The sequence below is a fragment of the Sturnira hondurensis genome, unplaced genomic scaffold, assembly GCF_014824575.4.
Source record: "Sturnira hondurensis isolate 20B ecotype Veracruz unplaced genomic scaffold, ASM1482457v3 Scaffold0006693, whole genome shotgun sequence".
Taxonomy (NCBI): Eukaryota; Metazoa; Chordata; class Mammalia; order Chiroptera; family Phyllostomidae; genus Sturnira; species Sturnira hondurensis.
The window spans coordinates 997,185-1,018,657 of record NW_028079324.1 but is presented as its reverse complement, the minus strand read 5'-3'; the positions used below and the strand labels follow the sequence as shown (position 1 = coordinate 1,018,657).

The window sequence follows — 21,473 nt, the reverse complement described above, 5'->3', positions numbered from 1 at the left end:
ATATGGAAACGTAATGCATGTCATTATTTTAGCAACAGGAGGTTGAACAAATGTATTTTTTGGTTTATGTTTCTAATAAAAAGTCATTTTAATTTAAATTAGCACTATCTTTTTTTTTTAGGCCTCCATTCCTTTGAAGGAATTGGAGCACTTTAACTCAGATATACAAAAATTGCTTGAACCACTGGAGGCTGAAATTCAGCAGGGGGTGAATCTGAAAGAGGAAGACTTCAATAAAGATATGGTAAATTGGTTGTGAGAAAAGTGTGAATGAACTAGGAGTGAAAATGAATACATATTTGGAAGGAAATTCTGTAACTCGTGTCTCCAACTAAGTTCTCAGGCCATACCTTGCACATTTTGTGATTCTCATGATTTATTAGAAATGCAGAGTGTTCTTGTTGAACTTGGATTATGCATGCCAATATAGTATGGTCATATAGGAACACTTACAGATTCTAATAAATAGCTCAGCAATTTTGCTTTGACCTGTACTCTTTTCAAACTCAGAGGATAAAATGTAATGGGGGAAAAAAGAATCAAATCAGAAAATAACCTGGAAATTTAATAACAAACTCAACTGTTATTGATGGCTGATATTTTGTGTCAGTCATGTTTTTCGTAATAGAACATTTATTTCAGAGAAGGGGCAATGGCCTACAATAAAAACATTGTAAACATTGCTGATCAAAGTTCACCGCAGTGCTTTTGCCAAAACATTGAATAACTAGTACAATGTGTGTCTAAAATACATATAAGTTTATGCTGCTTATTTCATGGGAGTAAACAAATGTAACCACGCAGGCCGTTCCCAAATGCATAACATCCGTATTCAATCCCGATTAATTTCGGACTGTCTTGTACATTTCTGTCTGGCCTGAATATTTCTGCGTCACATCCCTTTTCACTGACTTTTTCCCCCCTCCACCTTCTTTTCACACTTGCCTGTCCCTTCTTTCACAGCCATCACCAATAAGACTTTCTTAACCTTTACATCTGTTACGCTAGAGGGTTCCGACATGTACCGATGCTAGAGACTTCTCAGACAATACTTGAAAGTGACAGCAAAAGGCAGTATATTCATTGCAATAGGAGAGCTGTTTACACCCATCTCAGTTCCCACTGCTATCATGTCTGACCTCCTCCGGGAGCTGCCTGAGTCAGTCCTCCCCATGCAAGGGGTTCGGTGGCCCTGCCCACTCAGCTCATGGAAAGAAAGACAGGAGGAGGCTTTCCAAGAAGCTGACTTACAGCTATCTCTTCTGCAAGTCCACGAAGAAACCAGAAGGCACTGAGGTGAAAAAGGGTGCTGCTTGCCTCTTGGGCCGATCACCACATGTGCCCAATAGCTGTCACCTGGTGCAGGGAAAGACACGAAGTGGGAGTTTTTCTTGTTTATTTTTGTTTTGGCCTCAGCCCTAGGAAATGTTGCAGACTTTTCAAAGACATCTTAAAACAAATAAAGTCTTTTACATACTATAAATATACAGGGGTGGGCAGAAAGTTGGTTTATAGTTGCTCTTATGGAAAATAATACAATACCAAATAATACAATACTAAAGAACAAACTCTGTTCCATGTACTCACAACTGTAAACCTACTTTGGCCCACCCTGTACATGTCTGTTACGTTATTTCAGTAGACTAGTAACTGATAAATCTCGAGTAAAAATCCCATTTATTCTAAAAAAAGAGCAGTTTCTTAGTTGTGCGTGGAAGTTAAAATGTACACTATGCATTTCAACATCTAAATACATATGACTTTTAAAAAATTGTCTAGTATTTGTCATTCTTAGCTCATCAGAGTGCCTTAAAGGGTAAATTTCCTTGATAGAAAGTTTTTATGTATCGAATGGAAAGATAAGAAACTAGATGTGAAAAATTACATGGCCACATATGCTAGTGTATTAGACCAACCCTGACTGAAATAATGTTAATTCAAGGTAAATAATGTAAAAATATTTTTGGAGTTTAAAAAGCGAAATGCATATCGAAAATCTTTAAAGCCATTTTTCTAAACTGAATTTGAATACCCATTGTTTGTATTTCTTTAAACAATAACGTGCACGTATGACATATCTTTAGAAATTATTTGCAGCATTTGACAGCAGGGTGACATATCATTTCTTCCTAATACCCTAATATTTGTCATACATTTGGGCATTGAGGTTATTTAAAGCAGAGATTATTAGAAATGAGTGCACATTCCAAACAAAATATTCTCACTTAGGAGCGAGTGTGTGGAAATTGTGAGGTTTGTTGCCATCTCACACGTCCACGTCCATCATCCTGAATGGATTAGTTAATGATAGAAACGACAAGTGTCGTTTACTTCTCCACACTTTTTAAACCTCTAAAAATACACTGAAAACTCAAAGCCGAAAGAATGCTTTCACAGCAATTCAGCACTGGTCTGAAATGATACAGCGTCTCACTCCCCCATCTGCCTACACGCCCCTTGTCTGCTGTGTCCTTTTGAACTAGGCAGGAGGAAGCTTACTTCTGTGCAAAGTTAAAATACAACATAGTAAAGATAAACCGTGAGCACGGTGTCTCATCGTGACATTCCCTGCGAGTTTTCAATTGGATTTTCTTGGTGTTTAAGTAACATGTTTTGTTATCTCTGTTAACGATGTACAGCTTTTTAAAAACTGAAATGAAGACTGTACTTGTTGTTTTTAATCAGAGTGAAGACAATGAGGGTACTGTAAAAGAATTGTTGCAAAGAGGAGACAACTTACAACAAAGAATCACAGATGAGAGAAAGCGAGAGGAAATAAAGATAAAACAGCAGCTGTTACAGACAAAACATAATGCTCTCAAGGTATTAGAGCTAACATTATAATATACCTTGCCTGTGGTTTCTTTTCCATATGTAGGGTAAAATATATTGTGCATAAATAAAATCTGCTTAAGAATATTACTGACCAGAAATACATTTTTTTCTGTTCAATCCGTGTGCTTTATTTCACATTTTTTAGTGCTATCTTTGATTTTGAAAGATGTGTTGCTTAACAATTTTAAGGGTTTTTTTGTTTTTTGCTTAGACAAGTTATTTTTTTACATGTCTTGAAAAAAACATGCTTAACTGACAAAATACCCAATCTATATTTTGGGGGCTTTCTGTTTCCTGTATTTTTAGTGATTTTATTGACAGTAGGTCCCATTTTTTGGGGGGTAACCTAATATTTGTTTAATAAGGCCTGGCTGGGATTCTATCTGATTTTTTTTCAATAAATTTTATTTTTTTCCTTAAGACAGTCACACTTTGCAACTAACTCAGCATCTTTAAGAATCTGATTTGATTGATGTAAGAATCCCCCCAAATAATTTTAATGCCCTTGAAGAAGAGCTAGCTGGTAATCTCATTTTACCCACTGACAATACATTGCTTCAATTACCCAGGGGATTCCCGTGGATTTCTGCAGGAAAGGCAGAATAGAGTATTGTTTCTTTTTTCTATCATAATGCCTGTAAAGTTCTTGGGCTGAGGCTGGACACGTGAAGAGTTTTGTGGAATGACTCTTTTTTTGATGTGCTTTGCAACATTCACTATTTGCATGCATGGCTGATTTTGTAACACAGTTAATAGCCGAGCTTCTCATTGTAAATCACTCTCTTATAGCTGTGGAGCTATGAAGGTGGATCCACCTAGTAAGTGGATGGAGTCTGCTTTCTATATGCAAATAAGAGTACGAAACCTTTCCCCATATAGCCAGACAATCAAGTAAACACTGCTGAGAAAGTAATTACACAATATTGTGCCTGCAAGTTATCCGCCAGAAAAGTCTAATTGGCCAGCAGGGGTTCTGAAGGTAACTGCTGATAAATATGGTAAATATAAAAGGCCTGCTCCTTGAGGGAATGCAAGAGCATGTCATAGTGTGCTCGGAGAGTCAGAAATCTGTGTAATTCACACACTTCCGACTGTGACCAAGCTTTCCAAAATCATCTACGCTGGTCATATGATGATATGTGTCCTACCGAACAGCAGTGTTTAATCTTTACATGGTGCACATCACCTTGGGCTTAGGAAAGAAAATGAGATTCAGATTTTAGGAGCCCACGCCCTTTCTCTGGGCAAAGGTATGAGCTGTGTCACGAACAAGGCACCGTTCAACTGTGACACACGTGGCTGTATCTTGGTACCTTTGAAAAAAGCAGCATTCCATCTGTCTCATCCCAGGCATTTATTACCTCCACGGGGGGCTTAGAGATTCAACTAAAAATGTCAACTGCAGTAAAGTTTACATCCCCTGTTTTAAACAAGAATGGAGAAGAAAATCTAGATTATTATTGCCAATGCATGTTAGAAGCAATGAACGAAGGCCTACTCCACTTGCCAAGCCTACCTATACCACCCAATTCAGTAACTATGTTAACCTGCCCAATGGCTTGAATGAAATTAGTCCTAATGAAATATTTCAAAGAAGGTAAAAACTTTCTAATGGAATGAATGGATTTCATCAGTTCTGTGATATTCAGTATTTTCTTTTGCTCCAGTTAAATCTGTACATGAAACTCCAATTGCTACTGCTCTGAAGAAGTGGAAACTATTCTGAGTTCTTATGTTCCCTTGTGTTGCCATAAAATGACATTTCAGCAAATCCCATTGATCAGGGAAGATGTTGAGTGTGCTTGAATAGAGCAAGATACTTAATCCCCTCTTTTTTGCTTTATTATATCAGTCACCCTTATTTATTTTATCAGGGTGATTGGAAACCATGCACTATCCCTTTTTTAAAAATAATGCATTAGTTTGCATTTGGAATGTGATTTGATCTAGTAAGAAAAACTTGGCTGTACAAGCCTTGAAAGAAAAAAATTCATAACATTGAAATTGTCATTTTCATGTACGCTCACAGAAATACAATTTTCACACTTCTACATATAGAGCTTGAAATAATTTATATGATAAGTAAGGTGATTTTATATTGTGAATCATAAAATATTAACAGCCCATGAAACTTTTTACAGGGATTTCTAAAACCATGAACATGGTTATTTGGCTACATAAAGTTTAAATTTTTTGTATGAACCCAGGACATAAGATATAAATTTTAGAAGTTTTTATCCTATTTTAAAAGTCAAATGCAAACTTAAGTTTGTACAGGTATCTAGTTAGCTCAATTATATTCATATTAAATCATTTCAGATAGACTACATGATAATGTTGTACACTCATTAAGTCAGTTAAATATAAGTGGATTTCTAGTTCTGTTTAAACATGCCAAGAGAAAAAACTTTAAGTCAGTTGTTCAGGTTTCCTAGCTTCGTGTACATAGGTCCTGGCACATCGGTACCTAATTTGATCATCTGTATGTGTAGCATTTTAATGGAAATTTTACCAAAGTTGTACAAGAAAGGTGAGGGGCTCAGATTATTTTGAAGTAACTACAGTCAGAAGTGTACTATACATATATATTGATATTTCAATAATATCTGCACCATGAACAGGATTTGAGGTCTCAAAGAAGAAAAAAGGCTCTAGAAATTTCTCATCAGTGGTATCAGTACAAGAGGCAGGCTGATGATCTCCTGAAATGCTTGGATGACATTGAACAAAAATTAGCCAGCTTACCTGAACCGAGGGATGAGAGGAAAATAAAGGTAATGTTGTTTTAGAATGTCAATCCTAGATGTCATTGCTGCCATTTTATTTATTTAACTTAAACTGTGTGGATCATATTTAAAGTGTTGCTGTTTCCTCTATTAGCGTTCTCTCTGATTTGGTGTATTTCCTCGTACTGTATTTTGTTTCAGTAAATGTATTGTAGTAAGTGTTTTTCAACTGACATAATGTTGAATGAATAAACTGTCTTATTTTTAGACAATGTAAAAATGAATGAAGAAATGTCATGTGTTTTCTGGTGAGATTGTAATTGACTTTGTGTATCTTTGTTCCAGATGAGCAAATGACTTATCGGTATATGGACGGCTCCTTTCTCATGTTAGCGCATTCATTTCATCACAGCGTCTTCACACATCATTGTCAAATCTCTATAGATTTATTTGCATCTTGTCTGAAGATGTTTTTTCTGTTGTTATTTTACACTTTTCCGTTTGCTTCATTCTCTGTTGAGTCCCTCAAAACTTTATTACAGAGAAATAAATAAGTTATTCATTTACCCTCTAAATTATATTCCATATATATGGATATCCAGTCCCTAGCAATAAGTAATCACTCCAATTGGGGTCCACCCCCAAAACAGCAGAGGCATTTAGAAGAGAGAGAAATGTTAGATCAACTTAAATCTTTTCTTAACTATGGTATCTAAAACTGAGCATTCAAAACAGAACTGCCATAATATTTGGACTCTCGGGTGAAGATGACAGCGAAGGCTTCCATAGCTGTACATTATGAGAAATGAACAATAAAATGACAACAGCCTATGAAATTTCTGAGAGAAGTGTGTGCTGCTTGCAGGTTGGTTGATGTGGTCAGCTAACTGCCCTGGGCCCTGTATTGGTTTTGCTCAATAGGAAATTGAACGTGAGTTGCAGCAGAAGAAAGAGGAGCTGAATGCAGTGCGCAGGCAAGCTGAGGGCTTGTCTGAGGATGGGGCCGCAGTGGCAGTGGAGCCAACTCAGATCCAGCTCAGCAATCGCTGGAGGGAAATTGAGAGCAAATTTGCTCAGTTTCGAAGACTCAACTTTGCACAAATTGTGAGTTGTTACTGGCAAACCCACGTATGTGTTTGCAACTAGTACTAACAAAACGAAACGAAACGAAATGAAATGAAAACCACAGCAAAATCCGGGTGCAATCCCAACCTTCTAATATGCATTCTGAGAGTAGTTTCCCCTCACTTGGGGCTTCTGTAACACTAGTGGTTAATTTGGCAGATTAAAAATACAGTCATTTAACAGAGCGTAGCAAGCAGCCCCGTTATCAAACTTGAAAAATACATCTTTTTGCCGCATCATTCTTTCGTAACATTGGCAATGTGAATTTGTCAATTTATCATACATTTACTTTATTTCAGTGTCTGATCAAAAAATTGCTTCTCTGAGATCATCTCACGCTACTTTTACTTTCTTAATGTACACATGGTAAATGATAAATCTTTTGTGCATCATCTCCTTATATCACCTTGCATAAGCCCTTATGTCATTGACTTTAATAGTTTAACCCTCAGACCTGGCTTATCTGCTTAATGGGTTAAAAGGTTTAATAAAGAAATGGATGCCTAGTAAGATGGATGATCAGTGATAGCACATGGAAAACATACTAAATACTGGGACTAATGAAGTATCTCAAATCGCAGAGAAAGACACTGCTCTTCTTTCAACAGCTGACAGGAAATTTTGTGATTCTTTGAAAAGCCAATTGATCATCGGACTCTTGGTCTTCTTAGATATTTGTAATAAGGTATGAATTAGAGGGATTTTCTAACTGGTACATGTTTTGACTCTATTCAGAGAAAGTCTAAAGTGAAGAGGAATGGTTACCACTCTGTAATTAAGCAGACTGATCCTCACCAAAGCAGGATGTCAGAGTCTGGAAAATCAGGCTTTAGAGTTCTGTTAGGTTGAATCGTATGCAGCCAACAGATAGTCAACCATTTTTGACCTATGTAAGGGCAGTTTCATTTGTTTCAATCCATAGATGAGACATGTTGGGGACATTTCTTATATAATATTGTTGATTCTATTTAACATGAGGTATACCTGAAAATATGTCTAGGAGAATTAATGTAGCTCTATAACCATATAATTCTGTCAATACTTCTTAGTAACCAAGGAAAAATATACTTTATACTACTGTGACTTTTTACATGTTAGAAAAATCCATGAATACATTCATTATTTTCAATGAAATCCAGTGCCCCTAAGATTTAATAATAGCTGAACATTCTGAGAAATTGAAAGAAGTAATGTAAGATATATTTAGGGTATATTACATTTGAATTCCAATCCAGCTGATTGTACATTTCAGTCTATTATTCTTCATATTAGATGTTATGAACATAATATGTTGTAAATCACTCAAACTTATACTAAGAGAAAGCCTGTAACTGTGGAAGCAAAAAGAATTGAAAGGTTAAGCCAACCATAAAGAAAATTCAAGTAAAGTATTTTTGCCTCGATTTACTAAGTTACTCAGGGCCGAGTCCTTTGTATTAAATTATTGGACTATTTAATTTCTCCATTCTGATTTCCCCCAAATCTTGACACACTTTATATGCAGGGTTAAAAATTTTTACAGCCTGGTAAAGGTAAGTTATTAACACTTTATAGTTACATAGACACAAGATCAAAAATCTCCATAACACCCAGTTAAAATGTCATTACATAATTATATATAATAGGCTCTCGATAATATTTGTAAATCATAATAATATAATATTGAGTAAACTGAAGGAAGGATATATGAACCAGTATAAAACTTAAAAATTACTTAGAGTAAAATAACAAGATATCTCTTCCCCACAAACCATTTCTTCTTGATTTTATATCTGAAAGATTCAAAATTCTGAAGGTCCTTGGAATAGCGAAAATATTTTTATGTTAACTCTTGATTTTCCATGATAATAGAAGCAATAACAATATGCATGAAGAATAATCAATTTAATATTGCAATAATATTTGACTTTGGGTTTTAATTAGACTTAAAAGATGATTGATAGCTATGTACAAGATGCATCTTTATATTCCATTGTATTTCACCAATTAGTAACATACATCAAAAAACTGATTTCAGCCCTGGCTGGTGTGGCTCATGGATTGAATGCCAGCCTGTGAACCAAAGGGCGGCTGGTTTGATTCCCAGTCAGGGCACATGCCTGGGTTGTGGGCCAGGGCCCCAGCTGGGGGTGCCTGAGTGGCAACCACACATTGATATTTCTCTCCCTCTTTTTTTCTCTCCCTTCCTCTCTCTAAAATAAATAAATAAATAAATCATCAATCTTTAAGGAAAACTGCACTGGTTGGGGCTATCTTTCCCAGTTAGTCTATGATGAAGACATTTGAGATACTCATGAGCAAATAACTTAACCAGAAGTTATATTTAGAATAATGCTACAATGGCCCTGATTTAGCAGCGATGGTCATAGCTTCAAAATTTCTTAACTCCTTCTGCATTTCCCTTCTGTTTTTCCCTTCTTTTCCTTAAATGGCCCTTTCCATTTATATCTCTGGATATAAACATTGGGCTTTGTTGGTCTGATTGATTTTCAGTTGCTCTTTCATATGTTAGCATGGGCAATTCAAGATTGTAGGTAGGACTGAATAGTGCTTAACATTTGGTACCTGAGTTTAAAACAAGGAATTAGTTGTTCCTATTTTAGAGACAAAGACTCCGAAATAGGCTAAGTAGTGTAAAATGAGTGCACTTGGAGGACTATGTCTGTCAGAGTTATATAAGCAGAAAGAAAAGCCAAACCAAACTCATAGACAGACAACAGTATGGTGACTATCGGAGGGAAAGGGGGTGGGAAAAGTAGGAGAGGATATAGTAGGAAAGGGGATAAATTGGGACAGAAGGAGACTTGATTTGGAATGGTGAACTCACAATGCAGTATAAAGATGGTGTAGTATAGAATTGTACCCTTGGAACCTATATAATTTTATTAGCTAATGTCACCCCAATAAGTTTGATGAAAAAATTTAAAAAGACAACACAAACATCTTAGAAGAAGGAAAATAAACATCCCTTTTCTTTTTTTTTATTTGAAACTATGTTGTATTTCTCCCCTTATTATGATCGACTATAACAGAAATGTCGGTGTAGATTCCTGTCATGACATAATCCGGCCTGTGTAACCACCTCTCGCGATAATAGCTGCAGCTGCCTTTGCCGGTAATGTCTTCCTCTCGCGATAGTGGCTGCCAGTCAAGACAGTGTCTGCTTTTCGTGACACTGGCTGTCTGTTATGAAAATAGCTGCTTGTCATGATATCGCCCAGCCATGTAGCTGCTTGTTGCTGTAGTAGCTGCCCATTGTAATATAACCCGGCCAGGTACCTGCATGTCTTGTATTGTTGAGCCCAGTAGTTACTTGTCATGTTACTGTCTAGTCTGGTCATTGCATACCACAAGATTCTCTCGTTAAATGTCCCTTTTCTTAATACAACTCCACTTACCCTGGATATCCTGTAGCTTCAAATCCCAAATAAATAAAGCTGATAACTTCTTATTCAACTTCTTATTTTGGATGCCTAACGGAAGTATCTCCAACGTAACATAGCCAAGAATAGTTGATTTCCTCCCCTATGTAAATTGGCTCTTCCCAAGCTCTTTTGAATGCACATTGTGCTTTCACTTCTGCCAAACATCTAGACATCACGCCTGATTCCTCTCTTCTCTTACATTATCCACATAATTCCTTCCAAACCCCGTGCCTCTGCCTGCAAAACACACCTATCATGGGACCGCCCCTTCGCATCTGCGCTGTGCAAACCCTAGACTGCAGGGGAAGCACCTCCCCCTGGTGTGACTTCAGCAGCCTCTGACTCCAGCTCACTGGGCCCTGCCTAGTCACTGCCATTACCCCTGCTTTATCACCCCTTTTGCCATTGTGCTGTCATAGAGGCGTAAAAGGTTCTCCACTCAAACACACCAACATCATTTCCACCTCAGGACCTTTGCACATACTGTTTCTTAATGAAATACTTTTTGCCTAGATATTTACACAGATGTTTACCTTACCCATCCTGCCATTTAGGAACAATGAACATTCAGTAGAACTTTGATGTATAATCTAGGCAGCTAGTACTCAATAGACATTTTTTTTTCTCTTTTATAAAGTTTGTACTCCCTCTAATTATGCATGCCAATTGGGAGTGTAAGACAGCTGTTCAAAATAGCTTTTATTACTTTTCGAAGGGTATATACTTAGAAAAGACCAAAAGTTCTTGAAACCTAACTTAGAGGTGGTAAAGGGTGAAGATGAGGAAGGTTGCAGGAGTATATTGTAAAGGATAGCTTTAAGTACATGAGAGTAAATTAGAAGAAAGTATTTTAACAACATTAGACATACACATTTCCCAAATATATAAATTCTTGAAAGGTTGATAAAAAGTTAATTTTTAGTAGAGTCATGTTAAATGCCACAAAATACATTATATAAATCAGTCTTTGAGTGAATAATTCTACAAAATGGAAACAATTTTATAGTGTGAATGTTTTTCATTAATTTAAAAATTGTTTGAATTTAAATAGAACTTTACATCTACAAAGAGATTTCACATTTGTCTGGTTTGATCCAACTAATAACCTCCCACAAATAAGGAGTATTTTCATTGCCATTTTACAGTGAGAAAAATTAAGCTAATGAGCTGTGTCTAAGGGCCCATGTAAGACCCGGAAGATATGAAACTTGACCTCAGTGCTTCCAAAAATATTGTGGGAATTATTCAAAAGAAAGAAAAAAATATCAAGTATTCAAATACGTTGGAGAAACACTGGATTAAGCAAAGTCTCCTTACTCTAGAAATGTTTGGGGCTTTTGATATGCAAATGTGATTATGAATTTCTACAAGGGGAATAGATTCTGCAGAGTTTTGCATCTGGAGAGTCGCCATACAAAGGGGGAAATTCATTTCATTTTCATGATACGACTCCTGTTTCAGTGGTTGTGAAGAACGCTAGTTCTTCACGAAAGAAAAAAAAGGGGGGAAAGCATCACTGTACCATTATTTTGGATAAAAAATAAACAGGGAGTACAAGAAAAATAATCACAGAGCTGACTGCCAAAGGAATGTGCAAACCTAGATTTGATAGCCCATCACTCATATTTTTCTTTGCCATGTCTTTTCTCCTATGGCATAATGGTAACCAATTAATTTTGAGACTTAAATAAGGGGGGAACATTTTTTTTTTTTTGCATAATTGCCACACATAGTTTTTCTTTGCCTTGGAGTATCAATAGAGATTGTCAGCTTCCAATGGAAGATCCTTGGAGCATTGGGCAACGTAAATAATTTTCTTCTTCAGAGACAGAATGTTCTTTAGTAAATAGAGCTGTGAATATAAAAGACTAATAATGGTTGCTAAGGAAAATGAACCAAGGAGAGCGCTGCTGATAGAATGTGGCTTTTCTCAGGTTCAATTTTGTAATTAACATACCACAAGCGTTAGGAGAGAAATTAGACAAGTTAAGATTTTATGTTTGTCTAGATTATTTGTGATCATAATATTTATTGCTATTTCTGTAGCTGTCTTTTCTAGTAGCTCATGATGTATTCGAGTCAGTGTAATGGTTGTTTAGTAAATAGAGTATGTTCAGCGGGAATCAACTTCCAGGAAAATGACAGACCGACTGATTTGCTCATCCCTCATTTCCAGTGTATGGGAATTCCTAATAAAATGGGATTTTTATAAAGCTTTAAATACATAGCTGAGCTCAGATGCACAATGGAAGCTCTCTTCCCCCAGTTGGCATAAACGAGCACATTGTCTGATCCTGCACCTACACCGAAGGAGAAAGTTTTAAAGACCTTTTAGTAGAATATGCATGGCCTTACATAACGTGTTACCACGAGGTATGATTAAACCCCTGCCTAAAACAGAACCTATAACATTTTTCTTGGCATGTGGAGGGGGAATAGGTAAATCATCACAAACTCAATTCATCTGCCAGGGATTGTGGCTAGAGAAAAAAAAATCTTATGTAAAGATTAAAACTAAATGAGGGGTGTCTACTTTTCTACACTGACCACAAAAGTCCACAGTCTTGTACTGAGAAATGAATGTAAAGTTGGTTGCAGATTGGTATAAGATCCTTGGAGTTCTCCCTCAGAATAATACAATGAATCAGCCTTTTGGGAGCATCCCACACACACACACACAAACACTGAAGATTACTTCACAACAAAATAATACAACCCACATGAAGGAATACATTGGGACTAAGAGTCATGTGACAATGATCAAGAGAATTAGTACCCCATGAACTTAAAATTATAGGAAACTTTTGCATAGTCTAAAGTAGATACGTAGAAAATAATTATAGAGCTAAAAGTGTAAAACATGTATTAATTTATAAAACACTATGAAAATACACAGGTATTTATGATGAAAACAAGTAACACTTAATAGGAACCAAAAGCTAGTCATTGAAATAAAGAACTAAGTAGATGTATTAAACAGCTAATTAAGTAATTAAAAAAAGAAAATTAGAAGGTCATTATGGTGAAACTATCAGAATACCCCACATAAAATTAAAAATATGGAAAATATAAAGGACAGACTGAAAGAACAGAATTAAGAAATGTTATGAAAAAAAATGTTATGTCTAATATAATTTAAAAAGCAGGAAAGTGGGAGAATACTTGAGATAATATTTAAGGAACAGTGACTAAAAATTTCTCAGAACTTAAGGAAGACACAAGCCCACAAATTGAATAAGCACATTGGTATTCCAACCAAGATGAATTCAAATAAGTTTACAAAGCATACAGAATATTTAAATACCTTATAAAAGAAGCGGGACATGTACATATGCCAACAGGAATGGCTTATTTAATTGAAAACTATGATAATAAACGAATCAACTTTAAAAATCTTGAAAATTCTATCGTATTATTACCCTTTGGGATCCCTTTTTATAAAATAGATTCCACTCATGCTAGAAAACCTATATTGTGTAATAACTTTTATACTCTGAGTGAGAAAACCTAGGTTTGTATCTTGAGTCTCTCATTACCTGGGATACTTTGACTTCATACTGAGGCTCAAGATAAAGTTAATGACTGCTTCTTTATAGAATTAAGAGAGATAGTGAGGCACCAAAAATGCCTAAAGAAGTTCCAGAATTGTTGTATTATGGGCACAGGATAATATGCACAATTGTTGGTATCGAGAGTCCACAGTGCTGGGTGTCCTGAAAAACCAAAAGCTAAAAATGTAAGTTTTTCTCCATCAGTTGTGTTCCATGTGCCTAAAAGAAGCAAATACAAATACATTCTGGCTTAACTGCTGAAATCTGGACTTAAGTCATTCCCACAGGTAAAGTTCTAAGAACATGAGTTTAGCCTCAAAATGGCGGTTCATGCGAGGAAACCAGCGGCAAAATGCAGCTCTTAAAGACAGAAGATACTGAATGAATCTGATATGGAATGTCAAATCAATACGGTGAATATTCTCAAAGTAGTAAAAGTTTGCATCAAATGCGTGAACTAGGGATGAGGGACAATCAAAATTAATGATCAAGAAGTTTGTTTTAAAAAGAATCAAGTGGAACATCTGGAAATTGAGAAACGTAATAAATCCAGTGGACAAGTGGAGCATCAGACTAGATAGAATGGAAATGAGAATTAGGAAATTGGAAGATGCATAAAATCCATTACGTAAAATGCATGAAGAAAGACTAAAATATAGACAATATAAAAGAAAAGGATATGGGAGGCTATAAGAAGGTCAAATACAGAAAATACCAAATACAAAGGGAAAATTGTATACATAGCTAAAGAAGACAGATTACCTGGAAAGAAATGACCCAAACAATGAATGCTGATTTGAGGGCAGTGATAAAAGCCAGAGGGTGTTAGAATAATGTTTTCAAAAACGATGAGCCCTGGCTGGTGTAGCTCAGTGGATTGAGCACAGGCCTGCGAACCAGAGGATTGCGGTTCGATTCCCAGTCAGGGCACATGCCTGGGTTGCAGGCCAGTTCCCGGCAGGGGACACATGATACATTGTGTGTCCTCGGCAGAGGCAACCATACATTGATATTTCTCTCCCTCTCTCCTTCCCTTCCCCTCTAAAGATAAATAAATAAAATATTTAAAAAATTGTTTAAAAAAATTAAAAATACATTTTAAAAAATGATGAAAGAAAAACTACCTATGAATCTAAGAAGTGTATAGTCATAGAAACGCTTCTTTAAAAAAATGTAAGTATAGTTAGTATACAATATTATATTGGTTATATTAGTTTTCAGGTGTACAATATGGCGGTTCACCATTTTTATACCTTACCGTGTGATCACTACCTTTATTCTGGTTATCACCTGTCACCTATCACCTGTCACCTGTAAACCTACCACGACATGAGTGACTATATTCACCTTTCCCTTTTTCACCCCCCTAGTCCCTTTCATCAGGTAACCATCTCCTGGGTATCTTTTTCTATGAAGCAGTATTTGTTTGTATTTCACATGGAAGCAAAACCATGCGCTATTTGTCTTTCTCTGCCAGACTTACTTCATTTCACATAAGAGCCCCAGGTCTATTCATGTTGTTGCAAATGGCACGAGTTCATTCTTTTTTAGTACTGCCTAGTAATCCATTGTGTAAACACACATGCAGCCCACATGTTCTTTTGAGAATGACATTGAAACAAAGATCTATTGGAACAGACAAAAATCTGAGAGACACTTTACTAGCAGGAGACTCTCACCAAAAAGTCCTCAGGGTCATTGTCCATTTTTTTCTTGGAATTAGCCACTATTTGCGTTCATTCAGCTATCGGTCACTGTGTCATAAGTCTTCTCTGTGTTAGTGAGAAGAAATTCTATAAACAGTCTGAAAGCCTCTGTAATAATCCATGGCATGTATGCACCCGAAGGGTAATTTTTAAGTAGAAGGAGAATGACCTCCAGATGCAAGGTTTAAGATGTGAGGAAACATGCTGAGCAAATAAAATGCAAAACAAATGGAAAAGATGAAAGAAATATTTGTTGTAGGTAAAATTGTCTAATTTATGTATTGCTGGTACCTCCTTCTCTCTTCTAATATTGGAATGCCTCCGTGCTCAGGCCTTGGACATTTTTCATTTTCTGTCTAAATTCCCTGCCTTGCTGTTTTCATGGAGTCTCACGGCTTTAGTAGCAGGTATAAACTCATGACCATTACATGTATACAGCCAGGCTCTTCTCCTTTCACTTACTACAGTGGTAACGCACCCCTTTCAAAGGTTTTGGAGAAAATCTACCTTTGCTGCACTTCACCTGTTCTCAACACAATGAGCAGAGACATCATTTGAAAACAGAAAGCCAGTGTGTGTCTTTATTGGATCAAGACGCTCTGATGAATTCTCATCTATTTTAAAGTGAAATGCAAAACCCTTACATGAATTTCAGGGGATATGTGATCTGGCTCCTTATTAGCCCTCTGGCCTTAATTCTTTCAGGGGTGTCCACCCTGTGGCCCACGGGCCGCGGGATGGCTGTGAATGCAGCCCAACACAAAATTGTAAGTGTACTTAAAGCCTGGTGAGATTTTTTTGTGTGATTACCTGTTGCAATGTATCGCATGTGTGGCCCAAGACAATTCTTCTTCTTCCAGTGTGGCCCAAAGACACCAAAAGGTTGGACACCCCTGCTAGTTCTTGTCGGCTCTGCTTCACCTACGTTGACCTTTGCACTTTCCCTTGAACGGGTCTGGCACGGCCCCTTTGCATTAATGTGTCCCTATGCCCAAACCCTCTTCCTACAATTGTCTCCATGGCCCCTCCATCTCTGCCTCTCTGCCTTCGAGGTTCTCTCTCTCTCTCCATCAACCCTTTCCCTATCTGTTTTTCTCCATAAAATGCACTACTTGCAAAGTTACAAATATTTCCAATTGTTATTATATTATCTCCTTCCCTAGGATGAAAGCTCCAAAAATGGAGGAATTACCATCTTTCTTTCTTTCTTTTTTACTGCTATGCCCTCAGAACCCCAAACAGAAACTAGCTAGTAGTAGGTACTATATATATATATATATATATATTTGTTGAATAAATGAATGAATGAACTAGTTCATCAGTGATGAATCAAATGTTAAAGCCTTCTTAATGCTTAGCAGAAGACCATGCAAAATTCATTGTGTATATTAATTTTATAATAACCATTAACCTGATAAAAACAGAATAGGAAGTTTTCGAAGTAGACAGAGAAAAAATATGTAAACTATTGAAATAAAATGAATTATCCAAACTGAAAGTGGAGGTTTAAGAACATCAATTGAATTGGAAAAGGATAGTAAGGAACTACATGAACACAGGTCTTCGGTTCTGAATCTCCAGTCCGAAGCTATTAACATGTGTGAATCAAGATGTAATTGCAATTTTATATTCTTATAAGTTTAAACAAATTCATCATTTTATAGATAAGGCTTATATGGCATATCACCTTAGAAATATTATCTCTAATGACTGGCTCTAACTTGCCCAACCCACTAAAATATAATATAAATGTATTAAACTAGATTTGCTGCTTATAATAACGTACACAGATGTTGTTTAGTTAGATACATACTTCTGTGTGCTGTTCATCTCCTGAACTAAAGGTACAGTGAAGGACACCCGTCACAATTCAATTTGGTGTCAAATATATAAATAGACATAAAAGACTGTTAACTTTTAATAGCAATACACTATATCAAATTTTGCTCTAAAGTGGAAATTTAACACAATGTTCAGAGACACTGAGAGTAAATAATTATATACATTTCACAAACCCACAAAACTGATTCCAATGCATTGCTGAAATCTGTAGTTTTATTATGTGATTTTATTTCTAAGATTAGAAAAACTATCTCATTTTTGGCAACAAAGTAACTTGTTTCATTAAAATGAATATCCTCTGCCTTGAAATGACACCACCTGAGAAATTATTACATTTGATGGAACTCTTTTGGAACAATTTATTACTTCTCATTGTGAATGAGGACATTAAGTCGAGTCTCTTAGTCCGATGGAAACAGTTCCTCACAGCAGTTATTTTGTTGTGAGGTAACACGTTTTGTGTGAGACCAGTGAGCTGTGCGTGAGTGGACCTTTACAAAAAGTCTCTCTGGTTGTTATAACAATCTAAAGGGTCTAAAATTTGTCATGTAACTGGCCTGAATTCTTAACATCAAGATACAGTTTGTAATTATTAAAGATTTGTCGCTCTTGTCTCTTTGGTGGCAGTGGGGACACTGATTTCTTGTATCAGCGTCTTCCCTTTTTTATTTGGGCTTAATGAAAATCTCCTGATAATGATAAAGGTTTAGCGAAATCGGAAGTCCATACACTTGGATTCTACATGGAAACTCAAGTTTTTATTTTGGATACATTGAATTGGTATTCCTTTCATTCAATAAACATTTATCTAGCGTCTCTTATGAGCCAGACAACACAAAACGTAAAATAACACTGGTGAATGCATAGCAATCATCCGAAGACGTGATATTTGACAACTATAACTCATACAATGAGGAGGGAAAAAAGTACAAGAATTTATACACAGCAATTTGACCTCCATTTGCAAGACAACAATGAAAAGTGTCATTTTCTCCAATCTAAATTTGCTTTCAAAATATGGAACACCAGCTGGAAGGGAGCTTCGATGGCTTCTGTGGTAGGTTGGAAATATCCTTCTGAGCGTGTATGAAACAACTGGTTATAAATAATTAAAGCACTCGCCCCATCTGTGAATCATTCTGATTCTTCAATGATTACTTAAGACTCTCATTGTATGGAACATATTCTTAGCACAGATGAATAAAATTAATTCAAGTGTATAGCTTTCCTAACTTCGATTTTCATGAAAGAAAAAAAGGGGGTACAGTGCCTTCAAATCTGCTAAGTTTGGGGGTATTTCTCCTCTCCCTTATGGGCCTACGACTTTTGGAACCTAAAAATGCGTTTGAAATTTAGTTTTATTTTTAATAATACAAATGCATTTATTCATAGACACTTCAAGGCGTAATTTTGTTTCCATAATGTGTACCCTTTTATCTATCTAATCTTCTGAGTGTAGTATTCAATAAGTAACAGGCAGCTATCTAAGAGAACTAAATGGGAGTCTAAGGTGAATGAAGCAAATACTTCTGAAATATGTACTTATTGTTATATGTAATATTGCTTATCATACCACAGTGGGCTCACTTTTAAGGCATGGACCAATCCTTCACTGAAAATTTCTAATTCTGATGATTATCACATGATTTCTTGGGTAGTATTTCTTGAAATTTCCAGTTCCTTCATCTTCCAAATTATCCAACGCATAAGATACACATAAAAAAAAAGACTATGCTCTGTTATCATGAGCGATTTTTCAAAAGAGAAATGGCTCCTTTAACCTCTATTAAATAGAGCAAAGTTTTATTTAGTGGTGGCTAATCCATGGATAAAAAGTACATGGATGAAATGAAAACCGAGGCTTCGTGTCTACAAATTTAAGATATTTCGATTACTTCATAATTTAGAGGGAGTATTAGCTGTTAAGCTGGGTAGCAATGCACGGGTGTTTATTACCAAGATAAAGTAACTGCAGCGGTTTCCAGGAGATCTTTGCGAATAGTTTTTCATACTAGTTAGTTAATTCTGAATGCATGCAATGTCTGGTTGGCAAAATGTAAACACATGAATTCTTTGACAAAAACAGTAAACTCCCTTTCTGATCTATGAAGTTCAAATTTAGTGCTCATTAATATCTAGGCAATTACAAATGTGTATGAAATGTATGAGTAATACCATCCACACTCTGTTTTAGGTCCTTGCCTCGTAAATACAGGTGACTATGTGTGTGAAAAATTATTTTGAGGAATCTAGACCCTTTCACCCACTAGCCTCCCCAGTGCGAAAGAGTCTCTTTCACGAACTGTTGCAAAGCCTTCCTCTTTGCTCAAACTTGCCCACGTGTCTTGCACTTCGGTCTTTGCAGTGCGGTTTCCTTTTCTCGGGACATTCTTTCTGGGTCTTTTCCTGCTCTTCTCCTGTCATCTTTCAGGATGTAAAACAAATACATCCTTCAACATCCTGTCTGATGTCATTCACAAGATCCCATTCACCCCCTCCGTCATGTTACTTCTCTTAACAGTAGTACTTACCATGATCTGAAAAAATGTAAGGTCTATTTGTTTCCTTGTTTATAATCTCTCTTGTACCATTAGCATTCAGGTTCAGTGAAGACAGAGACTTTGTCTGGTTAGGTATTATCTTCCCAATACACAGTTTCTGCCTCAGAGTAGATGTTCATTAACAGTATTTTACATGAGTGAATGAATGGGGAGAGAGCATCTTCTTGTGGAATTCTCTGCAGCTCAGAATTATCGGTTCTGTGTTTTTCCAAAAAGCAGTGTCTCCATGCCAGCCCACCACTGTGTGAAGGTTTTCACTCATCCACGGGGAAGGGAAAATACAAGAGCAAATATGGTACGCTTGTCATAGAGCTGAATTTAAAGAACAATTGTCCTCTGCTCTGAAAGTATGGCTTTCTGCCATTGGTGTAGGTAGGAGGGGTCATGATATAGGCTTCCTTTCATCTTTTTTCTTTCTTCCTGTGTTATTGTTATGTTGTAACAATGGCTTTTCCTAGAAAAAAATAAAGGTTGGAATTTGGTGAGGTTCCCTGACATTTTCGGTAGTAATTTACCGACTTATGAAATGCAAAGTCATGGCACCATCACTTGGGAGAAACTTACTCATGTCAAGGGATGCCATTGCCATCAAGTTCCTATGTTGGTTCCATGAAGTTTGACGATGCGCAAAGGAAAGCCCTGAAACCCAGGCTGCCTCCCATTAGTATAGCCTCGCAGACAGTAACTGCTGGTCCCATAAGCGTTGTCTCCTGCAGGAAGATTCTGCACTTCCTCTTGTCATGTGTGAGAAACAAACACAAGAAAAATATGCAGAAAGGGTGGATTTAGGGCATCACAACACCTGCCTAATATATATATATATGTTTACATTTTTATTTTTATTCTTTAAGAGATTTTATTTATTTATTTTTAGAAAGAGGGGAAGGGAGGGAGAAAGAGAGGGAGAGAAATATCAGTGTGTGGTTGCCTCTCCCATGCCCCTCCCTGGGGACCTGGCCTGCCACCCAGGCATGTGCCCTGACTGGGAATCGAACCAGCGGCCCTTTGGTTTACGGGCCGATGCTCAGTCCATTGAGCCACACCAGCCAGGGCTATTTTCATTTCTTAATGGTTTTTCTTTTTTATTGTTGTTCAAGTACAGTTGACTCCATTCCCCCCCCACCCCATTCACCCACCCCACCCATCCCTGCCTTCCACCCTGGATCCTCCCCACCTTTGGCTTTGTCCATGTGTCCTTTATACGTGTTCCTCAATGGCCCTTCCCCTTCCTCATCGTTATCCCTCCCCTCTCCCCTCTAGTAACTGTCAGTCTGTTCTGTATTTTCAGTATATATATTTATACATAATAAATGTAACAAAACAGTGTTTGCTTATTTATAGATATGTTCATCCTCCATATTTAAATCCTCTTCATTTTGTTTGTTTGTTTCACACACATAGAGACTCCATAATAGCATCCTTTGGTAGTGCTATTTGGAATCCAGAAAATACAACAAAACAGTGTAATTTAACACAAAAGCACTACCGTTCCTGTGCTTTATCAAAATTGAAAACTGAAAACATGAAGATGCCAGATTGGAAATTTACGTTACTGTGTGTGCTTTCTTTGTATTCTTCCGTTCCCCCATCAAAAACCATGCCAAATATTCCGCTTAGCTCTGTGATTCACAGGGTGCTTTTACATTCATGGTTTTATTTCATTCTTACAATCTTAAAAAATAACGCTCTGGATACAAAAAGC

At 36.6% G+C, this 21,473-nt stretch overlaps 1 protein-coding gene across 1 annotated transcript in view; it reads left to right on the top strand.

Moving 5' to 3' along the window:
* The window catches only part of DMD (dystrophin), a 1,607,686-nt gene that overhangs the window by 626,623 nt on the left and 959,590 nt on the right, over positions 1-21,473 (top strand). The window contains exons 37-40 of the mRNA XM_037050278.1: positions 122-244; positions 2,686-2,823; positions 5,457-5,609; positions 6,483-6,665. Coding sequence (XP_036906173.1) covers positions 122-244; positions 2,686-2,823; positions 5,457-5,609; positions 6,483-6,665 — 597 coding nt within the window. The remainder of the gene's footprint in view (positions 1-121; positions 245-2,685; positions 2,824-5,456; positions 5,610-6,482; positions 6,666-21,473) is intronic.